This window comes from Pan troglodytes, chromosome 5 (genome assembly GCF_028858775.2).
Source record: "Pan troglodytes isolate AG18354 chromosome 5, NHGRI_mPanTro3-v2.0_pri, whole genome shotgun sequence".
Classification (NCBI taxonomy): Eukaryota; Metazoa; Chordata; class Mammalia; order Primates; family Hominidae; genus Pan; species Pan troglodytes.
Genome location: NC_072403.2, coordinates 58,120,449 through 58,145,352, shown reverse-complemented (window position 1 = coordinate 58,145,352; position 24,904 = coordinate 58,120,449). Strand labels below are relative to the sequence as shown.

General features: G+C 42.7%; 1 protein-coding gene across 4 annotated transcripts; it reads left to right on the top strand.

Annotated features, from left to right (window-relative positions):
• The first annotated feature begins 2,421 nt into the window (after window positions 1-2,421).
• MCM3 (minichromosome maintenance complex component 3) lies at window positions 2,422-23,129 on the top strand. Of its 4 annotated transcripts, XM_054685895.2 has the most exons (18): window positions 2,422-2,627; window positions 3,818-3,930; window positions 4,360-4,568; window positions 5,047-5,177; window positions 7,620-7,858; window positions 8,369-8,477; window positions 9,531-9,684; window positions 10,013-10,144; window positions 10,734-10,942; window positions 13,298-13,472; window positions 13,858-13,984; window positions 14,765-14,915; window positions 18,010-18,150; window positions 19,168-19,271; window positions 20,433-20,518; window positions 20,985-21,054; window positions 21,751-21,901; window positions 22,350-23,129. In XM_054685895.2, exons 1-18 carry the CDS (start codon window positions 2,550-2,552, stop codon window positions 22,470-22,472), a joined length of 2,502 nt encoding a protein of 833 aa, XP_054541870.1. In that variant the 5' UTR covers window positions 2,422-2,549; the 3' UTR covers window positions 22,473-23,129. The 4 variants fall into 4 exon arrangements, 3 of the variants coding, with proteins under 3 accessions (XP_054541870.1, XP_001151750.4, XP_001151305.3); XR_010158047.1 differs by lacking the exon at window positions 21,751-21,901 and having other exon boundaries at window positions 20,355-20,518; XM_001151750.8 differs by lacking the exon at window positions 21,751-21,901.
• The last annotated feature ends 1,775 nt before the right edge of the window (window positions 23,130-24,904 follow it).

Genomic DNA, 24,904 nt, shown 5'->3' with positions numbered 1-24,904 from the left:
TGAATTATGGCACTTTCCTGAGTGCCTAAACAAGTTATTAATTACAGGGTATTATTTGAAATGTTTTGCAACATATAATGTTCATTAGTTTGAACAAAGGTATATATAATTTCTTGTAATAATATTTATTATGGATTTGTATTGTGTCTTTGGGTATTTTTGGGACCCTGAGGACATAGAAAAATGGCAGTATTACATCTATTTTGCAATCTCTTTGCAATCTTGTTTTCTTTCCATTCTCTTCCTGTATACTCTGCTCTCCAGGGAGCCCCCTAGCGTTTAGGCAGCCTTGGAGATGGGCTTGAGTCCATTAAAGTCTAGGGTGGAAAGAAAATTGAAATGGAGGAAAGCAGGAATGTGACCCAAGTATGGAAACTGTAGATACACTACTTTATTAGATTATATGTGCTTTTTAGGGCTAAGCTCAGCTGGACTTTTTATGAGATATGTACAAATGCCCCTAATTTTTCTGTAGCAACAACCTGATTGATTTTGGGCAGTTTGCAGGTGTCGGGGATAACAAAGGAAATACATTTCCTCTGCTTAAAGATTTCATGCCCTAATGAAAGAAGGGAGAAACACCAATTAAATAGCGGTGTGTCCTTCACAGCTGAAGATGATTATATTGGGACAAATCAAGTCTTTATCAAAGACCATGGCATGATTAATTCATTAAATAGAATTGTCTTTACATAGTTTCCAAATTTGCCATTAGCTCATGGAATGTTAGAGTAAGACAGATTATCAGAGATATTCTAATTCAGTTTCTTCATCTTATACTGTATATAAGGAAACAAGCCCAGAAAAAAGTGTGAGAATCAAAGATGTGGTTTTCAGATTTCCACTCTTTTGGACTTTCTACTACAAATGACTCGACTTCTTTGCTAGTTTGAACTAAGCTTCCCGGTTCTTTTAGCGTTAATTTCAAATTGTTTCCGGAGCAGAGGATATCTCAGTACTCTGTCCAATAAGTTCATAAAATAAGAGTTATGAGTAAAAAGTCTTAATAAATCAGTAATTACCTCTTGCTATATAACGGCAAACAGTATCTTTATTCTAGAATTTTCTTTTTTTTTTGCCCGTTAATAAACATAAAAGCAAGCAGTCAAATGACAGCCTTTTTGCTTTGGCTAAGGATCGATTTATCTGCCCACTAGGATGGCACAAAACATACAGTAACTATAAACTGAATAATAACTGGAAATACATATACCCACACAAATAGATGGCATATATATTTTGTTTAGGCAGATTATTCTTAGAATATTTATCAGTACATAGTGAGTCCAGAAGACTTTAAAACATAAGCTAATAGTTGGCTGAAATTTCAGATAAAGAGTTATCAAATGTCTGATGTTGGGCAATCCAGTATTTCAGTTTCTTGTTCAGTAAAATTAAAAACACATGCTGGGGCAATGGGCTTGCTCTTTATTGTGCAGAGTGGTTACATGGGTGTAAGCACAGGTAAAAATTCACTGAGCTGTACACTTAAGATTTGTGCATTTTACTGTATATACATTATATCTCAAAATAAAACTAGAAATATAACAAAAAGCCAACCACGACGGACTGAAAACAAACATACAAATGTGGACGTGCGATGATCTTTTAGTCATTATGGTTTCAGATTTGCTGTTAGTTACTGATTGATATTTAATCAAAGTGACGTGAAACACTTTTTCCCCTCTTGAGCTGATCGTTCAGTAAGCTAAGTTACTTAAAAGGATCCTGTGATCTTTTTATAAGACCAGAAAGCCTTTAATTTACCTGTTATTAAGTAAGATGGAGTAGTAACGGTTTCCAGAATTTGTATAACACACGATGAAGTCTCTAGGGGGCAGGGTAAACACAGATTTTTTTTTTTCACTTCATCCTTCTCTGCGGCGATGTCTTTATGGAGTTCGTCAGGCAACGGTATCAGATAGCAAATGGGTTTTTAACTAATCCTTCCCTAAGGTACTATAGTTCTATATTCTATCCTATAGATTCTCAAAATCCACTTTTACACTAGGATGCCACTGGAGGGCAGTTCTGATTTGGATATATCTTAAAAATGATTTGCTTTTATGTTTTCATCTTCCTGCGTTATAAAGCACCATCCTCTGAATTTGGTCGTTGCATCGGGTCAAAAGTTCTGCAGCTTGAAAAACCCTGCAAAAACATCCGGAAAGGAGGGAGAACACTACAACTCCCAGAACGCAACGCTTTCCCTCTCGCCAGCCTGTCTCCTCTCAGCCCTATTGGTCAGTTTGCTCGTCAGTGAGGGAGGCGGAGGGAGGGGAGGAACAGAGAATCCCGGATGGTACGTTTCCCGCCACCGCGGGGCGCGCAGCGGAAAACCCGAAGAAGAAGAAGCTTTTGATTGGACAGTCGCTAGTCCGACCTCAGAGAACTCAGCCAATCATAATGCTTATATGCTCCCAAGGTCCCCGCCTCTTCCTCGAGGTAACCTTTGGTGGCGGGAAGAGTTCGGAAGTTTTCGCGCCGGGGTGGAGTCATCCTGGGAACCTCCACGCGACTTTGGTGGAGGTAGTTCTTTGGCAGCGGGCATGGCGGGTACCGTGGTGCTGGACGATGTGGAGCTGCGGGAGGCTCAGAGAGATTACCTGGACTTCCTGGACGACGAGGTGAGGGAGGCGCCGGCGCGCGGGCTCTAGCGCTCGGAGCCCCTGCGGACGCGGCCCGGCCGGGAAGCCAGAGGCCCGCCAGGCCTCCAGACCGTGTGCCGCAGCGGAGCCTGCCGGGCCCGAGCCTCCAGCCCCAATCTTGTAACTTCTCAACGCCGGACTCGCTAGTTTGTGTTCGATAAGTGAACTCTTAGGAAGCCAGCTTTCTCCTAAGTACAAGCGATGGTCCGGGCGCGCAAAAGGCGACAGGTTCCCATTAAGTGCAAGCAGATTGGCAAAGCCCACCTCGGCCTTTTGCATTTCACTGCTCTCTCTTGATTTGAGGAGACTGTGGGGGAGGGGCTGCCCTAGGGCTATAGTGACCAGCCGCGTTGCAGAGTGCTCAGATTTTAGGGACTGACTTTTTACCAGGAGGAAAAGACTCCCTAATTCGGCTGCATTCTTTTTCAGTACCAACTAAGATGCAGATAAAAAGTGTTTTGTGTGCAGGCCAAGGGGATTTTATGTGCAACCCAAGACTTAAAGCCATAGAATGTTGAAAAAACCATCTTGAAGGGTTGATGATGTGACCAAATAGCTGAGATTCTCTATTCCTTTAGGTCGGGGTATGAGAACCCTTTCCGTATTATAGAGATGATTGGAAAAAATATTACTTTTTATATAATTCTTAAATGAAAAGCCATTTTAATGTGACTACTAAGAGTCTGTTTTATTTACATTTTTATTATATATATCTGAAGTGCACATGTTTTGATATACATGGTGAAATGATTACTACAGTGAAACAACATATCCATCTATTCACGTTGTTACCTTTAACATTCACATTGCTAGGTTTAACTTAACATTTTAACAAAGTTTGCACTTACTGTCCATTTAGACTTCTCATGAGCTCATTTTAATTCTCCACTAAAGACAGAAATTACAGCATGCAGAAAAGTTGTCCATGATGATGGGAATAACAGCATGGACCTTGAGGAAGTCATTATAATTCTTATAGTCCCCTCTTAGGGTGTTATTTCGAATCTAAAAATAGTGAATGAAAGGGAGAAATTGATGAGCACGTACTTACTGGGGATTCAGCTCTGCTGCAGAGATTGACTTAGCTATCTGGCTATGAGAACTACTTCTGTTTAGAAACATTGTTTTTAAATTTGTGGCTATGGTGATATGTGGTGGCTGTTTTGCAGGAAGACCAGGGAATTTATCAGAGCAAAGTTCGGGAGCTGATCAGTGACAACCAATACCGGCTGATTGTCAATGTGAATGACCTGCGCAGGAAAAACGAGAAGAGGGCTAACCGGTGAGAGGCAAGGGGATATACTGGCTGTCAGTGAGAATGGCTCCCTTCCCTCTTGGCCAGATTGGAACAGCCTCTCAGGAGAGGACTTGTATGAAACAGGATTGATCTACAAGCCCTCGTAGCTCACCTGCACCTATTTTTTTTTTTTTTTTCAAAAAGTGGGTGGTTGGCATTTTCCTCCCAAATGCCCCTCCTTCCAATGTTTAGCTGAATATCATTTTTATATCTTTGATAAGTTGAGGTGAAGTTGGTCCTTAGTTCTGGTATTTTACTGAGTCTTATAGGATGGTGTTTTACTGAGACTTATGGGAGAAAGCAGAAGCTGGATTTTCTCATTGTTTTTAATGATCTAAGAATGTCTGCTGTTTTGAGGATCCATTTTTTTGAGTTCTGCCCTGTCTAATTTTTCTTTCTCTTGCTTATGTACAGGCTTCTGAACAATGCCTTTGAGGAGCTGGTTGCCTTCCAGCGGGCCTTAAAGGATTTTGTGGCCTCCATTGATGCTACCTATGCCAAGCAGTATGAGGAGTTCTACGTAGGACTGGAAGGCAGCTTTGGCTCCAAGCACGTCTCCCCACGGACTCTTACCTCCTGCTTCCTCAGCTGTGTGGTCTGTGTGGAGGGCATTGTCACTAAATGTAAGTGGGTTAAAGGGGGCCGCTAAGGAAATGAATAGACAGGGAGATGGGGAAAGCAGGAGAGGCAAAGTAGATCTGGGTAGCTTGTGGCTTCAAAGAGGTGGGGCATTGGAATTATGTGGTAAAACTTGGAGGGGCTCAGGGTGTACAATGATTGGGGGACCTTGAGTAATCACATGTGTTAGTAGAATGATGAATTCTGCTGAGAGCTGGAGGAGTCTTGGTTCCTGGCAATCTCTAATTCCAACCTCTAACTCCACCTATTTATTAGTTGGGATTGGTGGTACTTAAAATTTTACATGGATATGGTGGTGGTCTATATATAAATAAAAAAGTGAATAAAAGGTAATATTGAAATATCGTAACCTAGTCAAAAAAACAGAGTATTTGGAGTCATCATAGGCTTGCATAGGTTTGGGTTCCACCTGTATCATCGTCTAGTTGGGTGAGTTTATATATGCACATTTTCCATTCCTAGGTTCTCTAGTTCGTCCCAAAGTCGTCCGCAGTGTCCACTACTGTCCTGCTACTAAGAAGACCATAGAGCGACATTATTCTGATCTCACCACCCTGGTGGCCTTTCCCTCCAGCTCTATCTATCCTACCAAGGTAAGGGGGATAAATCAGTTGAGCTGTCTTGGAGGTTGGAATCAAAGATACCTGTTTTAAGGCAAGGAATTGTGTAATGTCTGAAGTCTTTTTTCTGTAAAGGGTGAAAAATAAGGATTAATCCAAAGGAAAGATTGATTGCAGGCCAGAGTTTAATATGAAAATCCCACAATTCTTATTTATTTATTTATTTATTTTTAAAGATGAGGTTCTCCTATGTTGCCTAAGTTGGAGTGCAGTGGGTATTCGCAGGTGCAGTCATGGTGCACTAAATTTGCAAACTCCGGGGCTCAAGTGATCCTCCCAAGTAGTTGGGATTGCAGGCATGTGCTACGCCACCTGGCTTCACACTTCTTTTTTTTTTTAGAGACGGGATCTGTCTCTCTCAGGCTGGAGTGCAGTGGTGCCATTATAGAACACTGCAGCCTGAAACTCCTGGACTCAAGGAATCTTCTCACCTTAGCCTCCTGAGTACCTGGGATTATAGGCATGCACCACCAGGTCCGCTAATTTTTTTTCACTTTTTTCTAGAGACAGGGTCTCGCTATGTTGCCCAGGCTGGACTTGAAGTCCTGGCCTCAAGTGATCCTCCTGCTTCCATCTTCCAAAGTATTGAGATTACAGACATGAACCACCATGCCCAGCCACAACTCTTATTATTTTTTTAAGAAAACACTTGTTCATTTTAGAAAATTAAGGAATAGTCAAAAGAAGAAGTCATCTACATAGATGTTTTAACAACGTTATAATTTTAGAATCTGCTTTTTAAAAAGTAGAAAAATAATGCTAGACTGTTATGTAATCTTTACAAATATTTCGTTGCGGGTTTGGGAGCAGGTTGGCATAGGAAAATGCTTTCTTCTTGGTGTTCAGATTGATCTGGATTGAGGACAATGCAAGGTTTTCCTCTGGAGACAAAAGATCATTAATATGGATTACTTGATGTCTGAACTGATTCTATCAAACAATTCCTCTCCTCCCCTCATCACATTTTAATTGAGAACTACTGTATTCAAAGCACTATTAGGCGCTATGGAGGACAAGGATATAAATAAGACCCAGTCCTCGTCACTAGTCTTCACAGTGGTGGAGAAATGAAACATAAACAAAAACAAGAATGAGTATCTTAGAATTATAACTTAAACATACTTTAGCATCATTTAGTCTACCTCCAGATGAAATGCTGAGATCAGAGAAGTTAAACAATTTGCTTACGGTCCCAGTTAGTGATGGCCTTAAGGACTAGGACCTGTGTCTCCTTAGTTCATGCCAGTTGTATTTTCTAAGTCATTCTGTTGTCTTCTTCGGACCTTAAGATCTCCACTTTTTTAGAATTTCCTCTTCAGGAAGTACTTGGGAAGTACTCTTCTGTTGATTACTGTGGCCAAGCTTCTTTATTTGAAAAGTGAAATACATTGGACCAGATCTTCTGGAGGTTGTCTATGGTGATGCTTAAGAGCGTGGGCTTTGGAGTTAACACCTGTATCAAGTCAAGACTCTGCTACTTAACTGTGTGACCTGGGGGAACTTACTTAATCTCTCCTTGTCTCCTGGTTTCCTTGTGCATGACGTGTGAAAATACCTTCTTTACAAAGTTGTTGTGATAATTACATGAGATAATTTTGTGAAGTAATAGCACAGTGCCTGGCACATAGCAAACACTCAATAAGTGACAACTGTGTTTTTAGAAAATTCAAATGTGAAGGAAGTAAAACTTTAATATACGTACAGGAAAGCTCACATAAGTGTATAGCTTGATGAATTTTTACAAGCTGAGTACACCTGTGTAACCAGCTCCAAATGAGGAAATATTAGCACCCAGAAGTCCCTCTTGAGGGCTCATGTTACCTAGGGGTTACCACTATCCTGATGTCTAACAGTATGGATTACTTTTGGCTGTTTTTTATTTAAATACTTATGGGCTTCTTATGCTCAGCATTGTGTTTATGAGATTTATCCACGTTGTGTATAGGTGTGTTTCATACATTTTTATTGCTGTATAGTATTCATTTATGTGAATATACTGTGTTTAACCATTACACTATTGATGGCATTTTTATACTTTAAAATTTTTGACTACTAGGCATAATGTTGCTATGAGCATTACAATGCATGGCTTTGGGTGAATGTTTCTGTTGGGTATTACCTAGGAGTGGAAAAACTGCTTCAGAATGTAAGCATATATTCAGCTTTAGAGGGGAAGTAAGAATCTTAATTTAGATGTTAATATAACCATAGTCCATTCAGACTATGGGTTGCCCCTTCCATTCGATGGTTGTTACTAAAACAGACAGGAACACCAAAAGCTAGAGAAGGTACTTGGCTTTTTTTGTTACTGAATAATAAAATTTTATGAAGTCACCTTATTTGCCATGACAGGTGAGTGTGGCATTTTTAAGACAGGACGGAGATCACTTTGTCCCTCTGTGTGCCTTTTTCTAGGATGAGGAGAACAATCCCCTTGAGACGGAATATGGCCTTTCTGTCTACAAGGATCACCAGACCATCACCATCCAGGAGATGCCGGAGAAGGCCCCAGCCGGCCAGCTCCCCCGCTCTGTGGACGTCATTCTGGATGATGACTTGGTGGATAAAGCGAAGCCTGGTGACCGGGTTCAGGTGGTGGGAACCTACCGTTGCCTTCCTGGAAAGAAGGGAGGCTACACCTCTGGGACCTTCAGGTAAAGGGTCTGCCTTAAAGTATATGGAATGCTGTTGACAGCTTCCATTTCTGGTAATATCCTTTCTCCAGTTTGCCATATTCCAGAGAGTCATATCTGATAGGTGGAGCACTCTACCTGCCTGGGAGACAGGATACCTTCAATACCTCTTTTCTATCAGAAAAAGCTGGTGATACTTAACCATCATATGCCAAAAATGAGAGTTATTGGTGACAATGATTACAGCCTCATGGCTTTCCTGGGAGTTTCTCATTTAATTACGCTTCGTCCCCATACACAGTTCTGTCTGAAGTTCTGTGGGTCAATTCCAGAGGTGGGGCATGATCAGCATATTTGGATCACAGACAGAACCAGTTGTTTAATTCACAATAGCTACTTGCCCCCTCCCCACCAACTCTGATTGGCTGGTCTAGTTTGGCAGCCTAAAAAGGCTTACTCCTGCTAGGGGTACTAGCTACTGATGTTAGGAATTGAATATAACGGGTTTCCTCTTTATTCTGTTTGTCCCAGGACTGTCCTGATTGCCTGTAATGTTAAGCAGATGAGCAAGGATGCTCAGCCCTCTTTCTCTGCTGAGGATATAGCCAAGATCAAGAAGTTCAGTAAAACCCGATCCAAGGTCTGGGCATCCTTTAGAAATTTGAGGGTGGGAATGGATTTCTAAGAGTTGTGTTTTGGTGCATGGCTATTTTTGTACTAGATCAGAAGGAAGGGTTGAGGTTTGGTGTTAGCTTTTTCTATTTTTGTCTCAATCAACAAATGAAGGGTGTTTTTGCTGTTTGTTCTTTAGTAATTCTGTTGTTATTAAACAGAATTTTAATACCTGCTACCTGCTGGGCTGCTAAATGAGCCTAGTACAAATATTAGGATAGGTGTTAACTTGCCCGTGTACCAATAAGTCTATTTATTACTGAAGGCGTTAGTGATGCATTACTACTTAAACATTTTTTCTTTGTTTTAGTTCTCCAACTTGTTTTTATCTTTTTAAGATAGGATGTATATCCACATTTAGAATTGAACTACATATATGAATGTGTGATGATAAAGGTTACTGTTCAAGCACAGTACATGTTCTTATTAAACCTAAAATGTTTTGAACCTGGGGATACTTTTTTCCCTTAAAGATTAAACCTCTAAACAAGTTTTGGAATCCAGGCTGCTCTGTGCCTACTCTGATAATGGCCTGATAGTGTAATTTGTCTTAGAAAAGAATTTTTTGCAGTTAGGAACAATGTACCTGTTTGTATGTTTCTTCAAGTATTTTCTTTTTTTTTTTTTTTTTTTTTTTTTGGTGAGATGGAATCTTGCTCTGTGACCCAGGCTGGAGTGCAATGGTGCGATCTCTGCTCACTGCAACCTCCGCCTCTTGGGTTTAAGTGATTCTCCTGCCTCAGCCTCCCAAGTAGCTGGGATTACAGGCGCACACCACCACGCCTGGCTAATTTTTTGTATTTTTAGTAGAGATGGGGTTTCACCATGTTGGCCAGGCTGGTCTCGAACTCCTGACCTCGTGATCTGCCTGCCTCGGCCTCCCAAAGTGCTAGGATTACAGACGTGAGCCACTGCGCCTGGCCCTCTTCAAGTATTTTCTATAGGCCAAAGTATATAAAGGGGAGCTCCACAAAGTCCCATTGAATCTCACTAGGCTTGCCATTGGTTATTTCTCCTGTAGGATATCTTTGACCAGCTGGCCAAGTCATTGGCCCCAAGCATCCATGGGCATGACTATGTCAAGAAAGCAATCCTCTGCTTGCTCTTGGGAGGGGTGGAACGAGACCTAGAAAATGGCAGCCACATCCGTGGGGACATCAATATTCTTCTAATAGGTATGACGTTGGGGATTTGCTTTAGACTGTTGTTCTGATGGAGTGGTTGTGGAGACCTATAATATGTAAGATTGTATATTCTGTACTTAGCAGTATTTCAGTCCTATCAAAGGACAAAAGGCTAAAATGAATCTTTTTTTTTTGTCATGTCTGGAATTCCTGATTTATAGTATATAAATATTCTTCCATGAGTGGTGAAGGGAAAAGCGAAGGAAAAATATTAAAATCCTGTATGACTCTGTTGTGTCAAGAGCTGTGCTAGAAAGGCAGAATTTGCTGGGGGTGCTGGGGAGTTTCCTAGAGAGTCATCACTGCCCCCACCCTACAGGAGACCCATCCGTTGCCAAGTCTCAGCTTCTGCGGTATGTGCTTTGCACTGCACCCCGAGCTATCCCCACCACTGGCCGGGGCTCCTCTGGAGTGGGTCTGACGGCTGCTGTCACCACAGACCAGGAAACAGGTAAGGGTGTAAGGTCCTTGGCAAAGGCCCAGCAGAGAGACTGAGCATAGATACTTTGTGTGCCCTGGCTTGTGTTCTGAAGATACAGCTGATAGGTTAGTTGGGTCCAGATTATAGAGGACTGAGTATTCAGCAATGGTGGGTGAATTATTTAAGTCTTTGGTGTTCATCTATTTACAGGAATGTTTTCGATTTAAAGGATTAAGTCTTAGCACATTAGAAAGGAAATAAAAATGAAGATTGTACTATTTTATGAACTAGAGGAAGGGATTTGGAGACCAGTGAAGAGAAGGCAGAGGTCTAGTTGGGGTATTACTTGAGGTTGAGGCCGAAGAGAGAATCTATGAAGGAAATTTGTGAGAAGCTAGTTACTTAGGGGTCAAAGTGGGACAAAGAGATACTATTAATATTTAGATTAGAGCTGAAAAGGTGACCCACCAGGGTTTCCTCTAAGTTTCTCGGAGCCAACACACCATTGCCGCATTCTCACGTGCAAAGTGAGAGATTCCTAGGAAGGAGATTGAAATCCTTCCCTTCTGGCCCCTATAACCTAGACTGTAGCACGTATTTTTACCTTCTCACTTCCCAGGAGAGCGCCGTCTGGAAGCAGGGGCCATGGTCCTGGCCGACCGAGGCGTGGTTTGCATTGATGAATTTGACAAAATGTCTGACATGGATCGCACAGCCATCCATGAAGTGATGGAGCAGGGTCGAGTGACCATTGCCAAGGCTGGCATCCATGCTCGGCTGAATGCCCGCTGCAGTGTTTTGGCAGCTGCCAACCCTGTCTACGGCAGGGTAAGTGGAATCAGGCCCCAACCATTGTCCTCACCTTCATTTGGTTTTGCTGACTAACTGGGCTGAGAAGTGTATTCTAGGTGACCCAGGGGAATAGTAGGCCAAAGACTAAAAGTAAGGCCATTTTCTTGTTATTGTCCTTTGTTTAGAGCAGTGTTCCTCACCCATTCCTGCACAGCAGAATCCCCTGGAAAGTTCCTTATTTAAAAGTAACTTTTTAACAGTACAGTTAAACAGTCCATTTAACATATTTAACCGTCCATTAAATAAAAGGACTACATGCATGTGGCGGGAGAATTTCTAAACAGAACAGGTACATAGTATGAAAACGAAAAGACTTGCTTCTCTCTCCTGTCACTTTGCCAAGAAATAACAGCTTTGAAGTGTTGCAGGAAACAAAACTTTAAGCATGTACCAGCAAATACACTATTTCCTTGTTAAGAATTATCTCTTTGTTTTTATCATGACTGTGATGTGCTAGATATAATCTTTTATATTTGTCTGTGCGTGGGGTTTGTTGAGTTTTTCCTTTTAAAAATATAGATTTCTAGTATTCCATCACAGGGATGTATTTAACTAGTCTCCATCTGATGGGTATTTAGTGGTTTCCATTTTTTCCTCCCTATTTTGAATGAAGCTGTAGTGGCCATCCCCTTATGTGTGTGGATAGATTTGGGAATATATCTGTAGTATAAATACCTAGCAAGGAAATTACTGGATTAAGAGTTATGTGCATTTTTCTTTTGGTAGAGATTGCAAAATTACCCTCTTTAAAGATTGTACCATATTAATACTTCTATTAATGAATGCTCATAAATGCTTTGTATTTACCAACTCCTTTTATCCTATCAGTAACTACCTCACAATGTGTAGTTATCTTTATTTTACAGATGAGAAAATGGAGGTACAAAAGATTATGTAACTTGCTCAAGAGCCACAAACTTGAAAATCGCAGAGCCAGGATTTGAGCCCAGAGCTCATGCTGTGTCCTGGCAGTTTATAATCAATCCCACAGTGTATGGGAACACCTTGTTGCGATGCAATGGTGTTTTTTATACATACAGTTGCATGGTCCCCAGTTCAGAGTTTCTGAATTAAAATCTCTTGAGTTGGAGCTCTTGGTAGCTATGGTTTAGAGGGGCTCCATAGGTTTGGTTTTAATGTGTAGCCAAGGTTGAAAACCATAGCTTTTAAAATTAATGATAGGGCTGGGCGCAGTGTCTCATGCCTGTAATCCTAGCACTTTGGGAGGCTGAGGTGGGAGGATCACTTGAGCCTAGGAGTTTGAGACCAACCTAGGCAATATAGTGAGATCTCATCTTTAAAAGTAAAATAAAATAAAATAAATGATAATGTATGTTTATGTCATTCTCAAGAGTGATGGGGAAATACAAGAAAAATGGCAGGACCTGAAACGTGAACATGGTCAAAATCATTATTACCTAAAGGTTGTTATGTTCTCTGACTGTGAAGTGTATGTGGATGGGTAAGTATCAGTCCAGTAGGCCCAGAATTGAAAGGAGAGTATTGGGTTTTTGAATCCCAAGGAAAAACTCCCTTGATTTTTTTGTTTTTTTTTTTTCTGAGACATAGTCTTACCCTGCCACCCAAGCTGGAGTACAGTGGAGTGATCCTGGCTCACTGCAGCCTCGACCTCCCTGGGCTCAGGTGATCCTCCCACCTCAGCCTCTTGAGTAGCTTGGACTACAGATGCGTACCACCATGCCTGGCAAATTTTTTTTTCTTTTTAAGTTTTTATAGGGACAGGGTTTTGCATGTTGCCAGGCTGGTCTCGAACTCCTGGGCTCAAGCAGTCTACCTGCCTCAGACTCCCAAAGTGCTGGGATTACAGGTGTGAGTGGATATGCCTGGCCAGTTTCTAAGATGTTATGATATATAGATCATTGACCATTTTAGTTGAGGTTTTACTTGTATCTTCTGAGTAAGGGACTCCAAAAAGTTCTAAGTGCTTATAGCCTAACCAATTTGCCCTGTCTTTATGACAGGTAGGGGAAAGGGATCATCTTTCAGAGTCAGGTCCTGCCTTGGGAATGAGAAGAGCAGAATAAGGTTTGGGAAGCAGGGGCCTGGTTTTGAGACCTACACTCAGCCTGTTAGAGGTTCCTGTAGTAGAAAGTGGGGCTTCCTAGGAAGCTCAGTTAAAGAAGGGTTGCAGGTAGAAGAGATGATTTACATTGTTTAATGGCTTTAAAACACTTCCCTTTTTCACTGCTTTTTGTCTGTTTTGCTCTTTGAGGTCAAGCCTTTCATTCCCACTCCCAGAACTGCAGCAGCCTTGTTGTTCTTTCTTCCTATTGATGTCATGTCCACTTCTGTTGTCCTCGCATTCCCCAGTATGACCAGTATAAGACTCCAATGGAGAACATTGGACTACAGGACTCACTGCTGTCACGATTTGACTTGCTCTTCATCATGCTGGATCAGATGGATCCTGAGCAGGATCGGGAGATCTCAGACCATGTCCTTCGGATGCACCGTTACAGAGCACCTGGGGAGCAGGATGGCGATGGTGAGGCCATAAGAATAGTAAGAGTAACTAATGGAAAGGCGCTAAACAGATGGTAGTTTCTCAGGCCCAACCCAGGTGGTGGTAGGTGTTTCAGTGTCTGGGTTGATGTTGAAGAGCCCTCAACTGTTTAGCCACCTCCCCTTCTTGCTTAGTGGAGGGTATCCTAAGGTGTGTCTTTTGTCCATTTCTGGGTCTGGGAATAACTGAGCATCTTGTGTGAGCCAGGCAGTTCCACTATCTTTATTTGTGGGTTCCATGTGTCTGATTCTTTTTGGGCCCTTTCTTTATGAATCTTGGTGTCTCCCCTTCTTGTGCTATAGAAGAAGCAATTTCCCCTGGGTTAAACTCTTTATTACTCTCCTTTCTCCTAACTTGGGTATACCAGCTATGCCCTTGGGTAGTGCTGTGGATATCCTGGCCACAGATGATCCCAACTTTAGCCAGGAAGATCAGCAGGACACCCAGATTTATGAGAAGCATGACAACCTTCTACATGGGACCAAGAAGAAAAAGTGAGCATTCTCATAACTCTTCCTCAAGGGAACCTGAAATATGTGTTATATTAGAGCATGTGTATATCTAAGCTTAGCTAAGGCCTTATATGCCCAGATCAAAGCCATGCCTGGAGTCATAACCATGTGGATTAATTTTCTTCTTTTCTGGGTCCACAATATATCCTTTATCCTGGCCAGTTGCCTTGTAAATGTTTAGGTGATTCAGCGCAGGTTCAGGTCTTTTCTTAAAATAGAGTTTTGATGATACGCCTGATGGTGGGTGTGCCTTATATATGAAAGATGGCAAGTGTCATGTAGCCATTTGTGATGAAGGGTCAGCAGATAGCAAACATTTGAGACTTTGTAGGTAGACTTGGTGAAGGAGACGTGTGATCAGGTGCTCAAAGCATGAAATGTGGGATCTTACACCTCTATTTTTGGCCATGATGCAGTAAGAAGCATAGCATAATCTTCAAAGCTGTTGGTTTAAGAATGTAGAATTTGGAGTCAGAAAACTTTTAGTCAACTTTAGCTTCTCTGAGCTGTAGTTTTCCCACCTACAAAATAGAGCAAATAATACCTAAACTTTCTACCTAAACTACCTAACTTACAAATAATACCTGTAATAATTAAATAAAAATATGTGAAAGAGTCTTGTCTATGTTCCATATAAATGGGAGTTATGATATTGGGTTCTAGGCTTTGTTTTGACCCTGGCTTTTCTGAGAGGCAAAGCCACTAATCCAGGCAGGTGGTAAGGTGTGGCAGGGAGATGGAATTCACTGTGTGTGGCTCCAGGGAGAAGATGGTGAGTGCAGCATTCATGAAGAAGTACATCCATGTGGCCAAAATCATCAAGCCTGTCCTGACACAGGAGTCGGCCACCTACATTGCAGAAGAGTATTCACGCCTGCGCAGCCAGGATAGCATGAGCTCAGACACCGCCAGGGTGAGTGCCTGGGGGAGCCTAGGCCTGGGGTCCCTTAGGTATATGGCTGGGCAGGAGTCCCTGCTATCTGGGAGCTTTGAAAGCATTTTAACTTAGTGACTTTTTTCCTGGTCTGAAGGGCTTCCTGTTATATAGTTTTAATCATTTCCTTTTATAAAGGAAAATGAAATAAGGACCCCAGAGATAACATGTCTCTTATTAGTTAAAATGACATTGGCCTCCAGAAGCTGTGATTCATTCAGCAAACATAGGAGTGACTTCTGGGAAGTGACCTAGTCTTTCCTCTTACAAGCAATGTAAAATTAATAAACACTCTTTTCAAAGAGCTCAGATCCGGAGCGGGGGAAGCACAAAGGTAGATAGAAAGACATCCGTACATATTTATAAATATTTACCCCAGTGTGGTACTTAACAAAGGAATGAACGTGAAAGGCTATTTGAGTATAGACGAATAAACTGTTAATTTCTTTTAGACTTCCCTGAAGGGGTATGAATGTCAAGGAAGGATTCCCAGAGAGTATGATATTTGGACTGGACTTTGAAAAAATGACTAACAGGCAACCATGATGGTTATTCAAAGCAATTTCTGGTAACCTAATATAGGTGTCCATGAATTTGTCTAAATCTTTTTTTTGTTTTGTTTTTGTTTTTGTTTTGGTGAGACAGAGTTTCACTCTTGTTGGCTAGGCTGGAGTGCAATGGCGCGATCTCAGCTCACTGCAATCTCCACCTCCCTGGTTCAAGCGATTGTTCTGCCTCAGCCTCCTGAGTAGCTGGGATTACAGGCATGCACCACTATGCCCGGCTAATTTTGTGTTTTTAATAGAGACCAGGTTTCTCCATGTTGGTCAGGCTGCTCTGGAACTTCCTACCTCAGGTGATCCGCCCGGCTTGGCCTCCCAAAGTGCTGGGATTACAGGTGTGAGCCACCATGCCCGGCCCAAATTTGTCTAAATCTTTTAGGGGCAGTGTAGTTCACATAGGATTTTACAGCAGAAAGACCCAAGTCCAGAACTCTTGTTATGTTACATAGACATAGATTCTTGGATTAGACATGATCCCAGATCATTTACTCAAGCCTCACCCACTCTGTCTTTTCAAATCCCTGCTGGGACTTTTTTTTTGAGATGGAGTCTTGCTGTGTTACCCAGGCTGGAGTGCAGTGGCATGGTCTCGGCTCACTGCAACCTCCACCTCCCGGGTAGGTGGGACTACAGGTGCGTGCCACCATGCCCGGCTAATTTTGTATTTTTAGTAGAGACGGGGTTTCACTGTGTTGACCAGGCTGGTCTCAATCTCCTGACCTCGTGATCCGCCCACCTCGGCCTCCCAAAGTGCTAGGATTATAGGCATGAGCCCGGCCGGGACTTCTTAATACCCCCAGTGACAGCATGCTCAGAGCATCACTGTTTTGAAATTTTAGAATATTTATTAAGCTTAAACCTATTTTCCCACAACTTTTACCTGTGGGTGTTAGTCTTGTTTTCTGGAGGTTGTGTATCACCTGTCTTCCTCATTAAACAGCTTACTTTCTTTTTAACTGTTCCTTTCCACATGCGAACTTCTGGTGTGTCCCAGGCCCTCTCATTGAACCTAGAACTGAGCGTCATACACTATTTTAGTTGTCTTAGTGTGGGGTCTGTAAGTGAATTCCAAGAGAATTTGGATTCTCTAGGTCTGCTAGTGCAGGCCAGGATTTCACCAGCTTTTTAGGTGGTTTAAGAATTAGAACTTGACATGGAGTGTATGACTTCCAAACTCCGGTAGCTTTCTAAATTATTACAAGATTTGATGAATGAATTTAAATGTGCATGTATTTATTTTTGAATGTCATTGTGGATATACATGGTAATTTAGGAAACTTGAAACAAGAAGTGACCAGGATACGTCAGTGATGGGGTCATATAATGGGAGACCCGGGAGGTGTGACAGAAGGAAGTAGTTTCTTTTTTTTCTTTTTTTGAGATGGAATCTCGCTCTGTTGCCCAGGCTGGAGTGCAGTGGCATGATCTTGGCTCACTGCAACCTCTGCCTCCTGGGTTCAAGCTATTCTCCTGCCTCAGCCTCCTGAGTAGCTGGGATTACAGGCATGCGCCACCACACCGGGCTAATTTTTTTTTTGTATTTTTAATAGAGATGGGGTTTCACCATGTTGGTCAGGCTGGTCTCAAGCTCCTGACCTTGTGATCCGCCTGCCTTGGCCTCCCAAAGTGCTAGGATTACAGATGTGAGCCACCACGTCCGGGCTGGAAGTAGTTTCATGTCTGATCCCAGCTCTGCAGCTAGCTTTTGGACTGTGGACAAATCCTTTCACCTGTCAGGTCAGCTTTCTTATCCATAAAATAAGAGGATTGGATACATCAGAATCACCTGAAACTTGTACACATATCTAGTCCTAAACACTGAGATTTCTGATTCATTCATTTCCAATTTATTCTGATTGATTAGGTCAAGAAGGCCATTCAGACAATAGCATTTTAAAAGATAAAGGCATCCCAGTTTGGTATTCATTGGCCCCTGTGAGAAACATTTGTTAGGAATGTGTCAGAGTTCTCCTTCTCCGGACTGAGTTTACTGAAGTTACGTATTTGTCCTCAGATTACTTCTTTCCTATCCCTCCTTTAGTGTGACTTTGGAAAATCTCCTTGAAGGTTTTTGAGTCCCATTTCCTTCATGTATAAAACTTCTCCAAGTTATTAAGAGGGTGAAATGACAGAATGTATATAAAGGCAAACTTCCTGCTGCATTGCAGGCCTGCAATCACTGATGATTTTTCTCCCTTCTCTTTTCTACGCTGTAGCTTTTTATCTTTCCAGTTGTTAGATGCCTAATCTTCCCTGTTCACTTGCTCCTCCTTCCTGCAACACTCTTGCGTATATTTCCTTGATCATTGCTATCATCTTTCTCATTTTTATATGGTATCTGTAGAGAACACAGAACTCTGAATTCTTTGCTTGGGCCTCCTGGGGCTTTTTTGGTAGTGTCATTTCCCTTTCTGTGCAGTAGGATTGATGGGCATGCCCTTTCTGTGCAGTAGGATTGATGGGCATGCCTAAAAGACTTGGGATAAGCAATCCTCCCTTTTCTTCCCTAGACATCTCCAGTTACAGCCCGAACACTGGAAACTCTGATTCGACTGGCCACAGCCCATGCGAAGGCCCGCATGAGCAAGACTGTGGACCTGCAGGATGCAGAGGAAGCTGTGGAGTTGGTCCAGTATGCTTACTTTAAGAAGGTGAGGATTCAGATGCCTGGGCATGAGAGGATCTCCTGGATATATTACAGATGCATGGGCTTCCCAGCCTTCCGTGGCTGACGGCTACATTTGGATTGTCAACAGAAAGCAGTATTTGTCTTCCAGTCATCAGTCTGTCTCACTCTTTCCTCTGAAACACCCAGTGATTCTCAACCCTGACTGCACCGGAGAATCAGATGGAAAGCTTTAAAATGCTGATTCCAGGGCTCCTAGAGATTCTGGTTTAGTTGATGTGCTGTACTTTCAGTTAGCTGCTTCTCTGTCTACCCCTACTTCCTTTGCATCTTAAAAAAAAAAGTAGGTGTTTTCAAAAGAGCTACCTTGGTAATCTTCCTTGTCCCACTCTACCTTTCCTCTTGGTAGTCTCTTCAAATGTCCCATTGGCACCTCAGAAGCTCATGTTTAAAGTTGAACTCTCAAACTTGCCACTCATCCTGTTTCCCTATTTCTGTTTGTGACATTGCACCTCTGTCATTTTAGATATCAAGCCTCAAAGCCTAGACTCCCTTTTCCTAGTTGCCCACTCCCACCCTAGTCTGGTGAATGTTAGCCTTTTGGGGTTGAGTTGTGAGTCTAATAAACTCTTCCTTGCTTTTTGCTAGGTTAAGGGTTGAGTTGTGAGTCTGATAAACTCTTCCTCGCTTTTTGCTAGGTTAAGGGTTGTCTTGGATTTCAATTAGACACCTGATTTATAAGGAAATGGATTGTTTTCACTTAACCATTATGGGCTAGACATTCGTTTCTTTATTCAGTAAACATTTATTGAGTACCTACTATATAAACAGCATTTAACATACTTCCCAGCATTTTGAAAAGATGGGTAGCAGTCTCTACTTCTGCCCCTGGTCCTGGGACTTAGGGACAAGAGGAGCTAGGTAAACCATTGGAAACATGGAAGTCTTTCCTGCTTATGATGCAGAAGGGACTGGGAGTTCTTGATGCAGTTCCCCTGCATCAGTGACCCCTCTAGCCCAGCCACACTTGCCTTGGTCTTAGGTTCTGGAGAAGGAGAAGAAACGTAAGAAGCGAAGTGAGGATGAATCAGAGACAGAAGATGAAGAGGAGAAAAGCCAAGAGGACCAGGAGCAGAAGAGGAAGAGGTAAGGTGGGGCAAGCAAATGAGATTAAAAAGTTAGTGGCCAAAAAGTTGGGGGTGCACGCCTGTAATCTTAGCAATTTGGGAGGCCGAGGCGGGTGGGTCACTTGAGTCCAGGAGTTTGAGACCAGCCTGGGAAATATGGCAAAACTGTCTCTACAAAAAATAGAAAAATTAGCTGGGCGTGGTGGTGGACACTTGTGGTCCCAGCTGCTTGGTAGGCTGGGGTTGGAGGATTGCTTGAGCCTGGGAGGCAGAGGTTGCAGTGAACCAGGATCGTGCCACTGCACTCCAGCCTGGGCGATAGAGAGAGATCCCATCTCAAAAAAAAAAAAAAAGTAGTAAGTTCCAGTGGGACTGGGGAGAGAAGTAGAGGGTAGAAGGTGGAACCAGCGCTGCTTATTGATGTCAGGTTGTTCATGGAGACTGTTCCTAGACCTGCGGGGTTTGAGGATGAAGATAACCTGGGTAGGCTGGGCGCGGTGGCTCACGCCTGTAATCCCCGCACTTTGGGAGGCCGAGGCAGGCGGATCACGAGGTCAGGAGATCAAGACCATCCTGGCTAACAGTGAAACCCTGTCTCTACTAAAAATACAAAAAATTAGGCTGGCGTGGTGGCAGGCGCCTGTAGTCCCAGCTACTTGGGAGGCTGAGGCAGGAGAATGGCGTGAACCCAGGAGGCAGAGCTTGCAGTGAGCGGAGATCACACCACTGCACTCCAGCCTGGGTGACAGAGTGAGACTCCGTCCGTCTCAAAAAAAAAAAAGAAGATACCCTGGGTAAAAGAGAAGGAGAGCGAGTCCTTCTTGTGTGCTTTTGACCCCTCTACTGAAGAAATGCTAAATAGTAGGAACAGCAACCCAACCACTGAGGGTTTTGAATATATACTTCAAAATTCTAAGGGAAAAACCTTCATGCTTATAGTTGAATTTATAAGGATGAGTGATGTGGAAAAGAGCGTTGGGAAGCAGCGCCTGTTTGTGTTCTAGTCTGGGGACTTGGTCTCGTTTGGAACAAGCAGCACTTTGCAAAGGCCTAAGCCTAGTGCTTCACTTTGACTTACTGGTTTGTTTCCTTTTCTCCGTAGTTAGAGGCACATGATGGGGCTTCCTTGCCTTTCTGTCTCCAAACTCTTTCTCTGTCTTAACTGCTGTGGGTATTTTAGAAGGAAGACTCGCCAGCCAGATGCCAAAGATGGGGATTCATACGACCCCTATGACTTCAGTGACACAGAGGAGGAAATGCCTCAAGGTGAGTGAGCCCACTTACTGATGAAAGAGGTTGTTCCTGTGACTCTTGGACTTTTCCAGTTGCTCTGTGCACTTTATTTTCTTGTGGACTCCTGTTTGTTTGGCTCCCTGCTTGGGGCCTATGTCCAAGAGGTTTGTCCCAAGAGAGCTTCAGGGGAAACTTTGGAAAAAGCTTTGCTATATTATATACACCTCCTTGATGAACTGTGCTGTACTGTTTCACCTGGTATAAGCATTTCAGATAATATATACATTGAGGGTCTCCTGCCTGACTAAATTCCTTCATCATCCAATGAAGATTTCCCTATATCCTAATTATTCTGCCTGGCCCCATAAGAACCCTAGGAAATAGGAGTGTTCAGCAGGCTGAGTGAGAGATTGGGAGTGGAGATGATTTCTCTAGTGTTTGTGGAAATGGCTTCACCTTGCTTATCTTCCCCATCTCTACAACCATCAACCCTCTGAAGTACACACTCCAAAGACGGCAGACTCACAGGAGACCAAGGAATCCCAGAAAGTGGAGTTGAGTGAATCCAGGTGAGTACGGATGTTGCTCCTGCCCCTTCAAGAATTCTGTGTATCGCTGAGGAAGGGACTTTGTTCCCTTGAAGAGGATGGGAAACAAACTGCTGGTCATCAATAGAACTCAAAACTAGAGGCCCGCGGCTTTTAACATTTTATATTCTCATTTAATTTCAAACTTACTGAAAAGTTATGAGAAAAGCATGAAGAACTTCTGGATGTCCTTTACCCAGAATCTTCAGTTGTTTAAATGAATAATTCTCTCTTTCTGAGAGAGAAGAGTTTTACAATAAGGATAAAACTTAATGTCTTACTGTAACCTCAGATTCTTCTTGGTGGGATAGATACATTTTGGCCATTTGTTTTTGAAATGAAGAATTTTTACCACCAGGGTTTTAGGAAACATTTTTATCTATGAATTTTGTTTACTGGACACCAAGAAACTCCATAGCCAAGTTTTACGTTTTTTCTTTTTATACTTTAAACACATAATACAATGTATTTACTGAAAAAAATTTGAAAAACATTGAAAAGTATTTAGAAAAAAAATTAAAATCAATTGTAACTCTATCCCTCAAGGACAACCATCAACTGTATCTTAAAATGCTTGAATCAGCTCGTATAGATCTCACTTTTTTTTTTTTTTTTTGAGACCGGAGTGCAGTGTTTATTTTTTACTTTTTTACAGTGTTTATTTTTTACTTTTTGTAGAGACGGGATCTCACCATGTTGCCCAGGCTGGTCTTGGACTCCTGGCCTCAAGCAGTCCTTCTACCTGAGCCTCCCAAAAGGCTGGGATTACAGGCATAAGCCACTGTGCTTGTTTAATCTCATTCTTTTTAATGACTGCAGGGTTTCCATGGTATGGATGGGTAAAAATTTAATGAAATTCTCTGATGATAGACATTTGGGTTGTTCCCTGTTTACAGTAAAACAGTATTAAATTTATCAGTGTGCACTCATGCAAGTATAGCTATAAGGTGAGTTCCTAGAAATGGGCTCCCTGGGCCAAAGGATATATGCTTTTAAGGGTTTAGTAAGTGCTGTTAAATTGTCCCGCATTGACGCTGACCGGGTTACTGTTTTACAGTGAATGGGAATGCCAATTTCCCACACGCTAGTACAATAGTTTAGCTTTAAAGGGGGCTCCTCAAGGGTAGCACTGCCATCAGAGGCAGATGTGTGTGTGAGAAAGAATATTGAGGGGACGCCTCTACTGTATTAATACGATGGATTTTCCTAGTATAGCTGTTTCCTGAGAGCATTTGGGTTTGTTTACTCCTCTTCCCCCTTTCTTCTGTCTGGGACAGGTTGAAGGCATTCAAGGTGGCCCTCTTGGATGTGTTCCGGGAAGCTCATGCGCAGTCAATCGGCATGAATCGCCTCACAGAATCCATCAACCGGGACAGCGAAGAGCCCTTCTCTTCAGTTGAGATCCAGGCTGCTCTGAGCAAGATGCAGGATGACAATCAGGTCATGGTGTCTGAGGGCATCATCTTCCTCATCTGAGGAGGCCTCGTCTCTGAACTTGGGTTGTGCCGAGAGAGTTTGTTCTGTGTTTCCCACCCTCTCCCTGACCCAAGTCTTTGCCTCTACTCCCTTAACAATGTTGAATTCAACTGAAGGCGAGGAATGTTGGTGATGAAGCTGAGTTCAGGACTCGGTGGACCCTTTGGGAATGGGTCATGAAAGCTGCCATGGGGTGAGGAAAGAGGAGACAGTGGGAGAGGACAATGACTATTGCATCTTCATTGCAAAAGCACTGGCTCATCCGCCCTACTTCCCATCCCACACAAACCCAATTGTAAATAACATATGACTTCTGAGTACTTTTGGGGGCACAACTGTTTTCTGTTTGCTGTTTTTTTTTTTTTTTTTTTTTTTTTTTTTTTTTTCTCCAGAGCACTTTGGTCTAGACTAGGCTTTGGGTGGTTCCAACTGGTGGAGAGAAGCTCTGAGGCACATCATGCAGGTCAAGAAAGCTTTCTTTGCAGTAGCACCAGTTAAGGTGAATATGTATTGTATCACAAAACAAACCCAATATCCAGATGAATATCCGAGATGTTGAATAAACTTAGCCATTTCGTACACATGGTCTTAATAGTCATAGTGTGTTTTTTATACATAACATTGAATTGTTTTCCTTGAGAGCAATCGTGCAGGGTTTGCTGCTCCCGCATTTGCAGCAAACTACCACAAGGTGGCAGCAGCCTGCTGTGATCTCTGGGGGTCATGTCTTCTCTAGAGGCAGTTTTCTTCCTCAGCAGCACCAGCGTTTATCAGTCAAAATTGATAGTATAGACCAACCCTACCAATTTAAAATAGCTAAATGGCCACGGGAGGCTAGTGAGTAAAAGTTCAGGAGAAGAATTGCCCCTCTGCCTGGCGCTTTTTGCCTGAATCTAAACTTACCCTTCATAAAGATAGAATACCTGATAGGTCAGACACCTCAGAATCCTGGGAGTTCTTGCCCATAATGAGATCTTGTTACAGTATCTTTTTTTTTTTTTTTTTTTTTTTTTTGAGACAGGGTCTCGCTTTGTGCCCAGACTAGAGTGCAGTGGTACAATCACAGCTGATGACAGCCTCGACCTCCTGGGCTCAAGTGATCCTCCTGCCTCAGCCTCCCGAGTAGCTGAGACCACAGACACGTGCCATCTAAGTTTTTATTTTTAATTTTTAGTAGAGATGAGGTCTGTCTGTTGCCCAGGCTGGCCTTGAACTCCTGGACTCAAGTGATTCTCCCATCTCGGCCTCCTAAACTGTGAGATTATAGGTATGAGCCACTGTGCCCAGCCTACAGGATGCTTTTGAAACTACCTGGGTGTCCACTCTTTGGGGTTGGTTAGCCTGTTTGCACAGAAGCTTGTGATGGGGCCAGGGCGGGACTTCTGTCCTACCGTTATATGGTTTGAATAGCTTCTGAAGAATTTTTCAAGTTACTTAGAAGAATCATGTGACTTTATGGGGGGCCTCGGTCACATGGACCGGAAGCTGCTTTCTGGTGGCAGATGTGGCTCTGAAGTTGTGCCAGTTCTAGGCTGTAAGATTGCTGAGGTACTTTCTTTTCCGTTTTTGCTGAGGGGTGATCCTTTACCACAAAGCAGGAGATATTCTTTGGTTTGTTAGGACAAAGGGATTTTTTTCTTAAAGGGAGTAGTACAAAATTATTGGGGAATTCTGTTTTATCTGGGATTTTTTTTTCCCCTCACTGATGCGAGCGAGATCTAAGTCCTACTGGAAGTGGTCTAGAGAGCACAGTTTCAAAAGAGAGTGCAGTGGTACCAGAAGGAGGAATTTGCCATTTGTTGAGCATTGGCAATAAGTCAGAAGTTGTGCTAGCTATAGCAGTGGGTGCAAAAGTGGCGCTTTCTGCTCTGAGGCTTCTAGGCTGGGGATATGTCAATATGTTGGTGAAAATTTCAAAATATAAAGTGTACAGCTGGGCACGGTGGCTCATGCCTGTAATCTCAGCACTTTGGGAGGCTGAGGCAGGTGGATTGCTTGAGTCCAGGAGTTTAAGGCCAGCCTGGGCAACATGGCGAGACCCTGTCTTTATTAAAAAAAAAATTAAGTATGATTATATACCAAATGAGGGCACACACAGAGATATAGGAATCCAGGGAGGACCATGAGGATGTCAGGTGCTACTGATGGGGTACAGCTACGAAGAACAGTTCTAGGAGTTCTTAGGGATCTCCTCAAGTGATTTGTTCTAGAAAGGCAAACATTCTGTCAATAGGACTCTTAGTCTGTCCTTCACCTCTGAGGAAACTGAGGCACAGAGTGGGGGGATATGTGCACCTACCATTGTGGTAATAGCTGTAATATCAGGTTGACTTTGCTGACCATTTCATCACTCTTC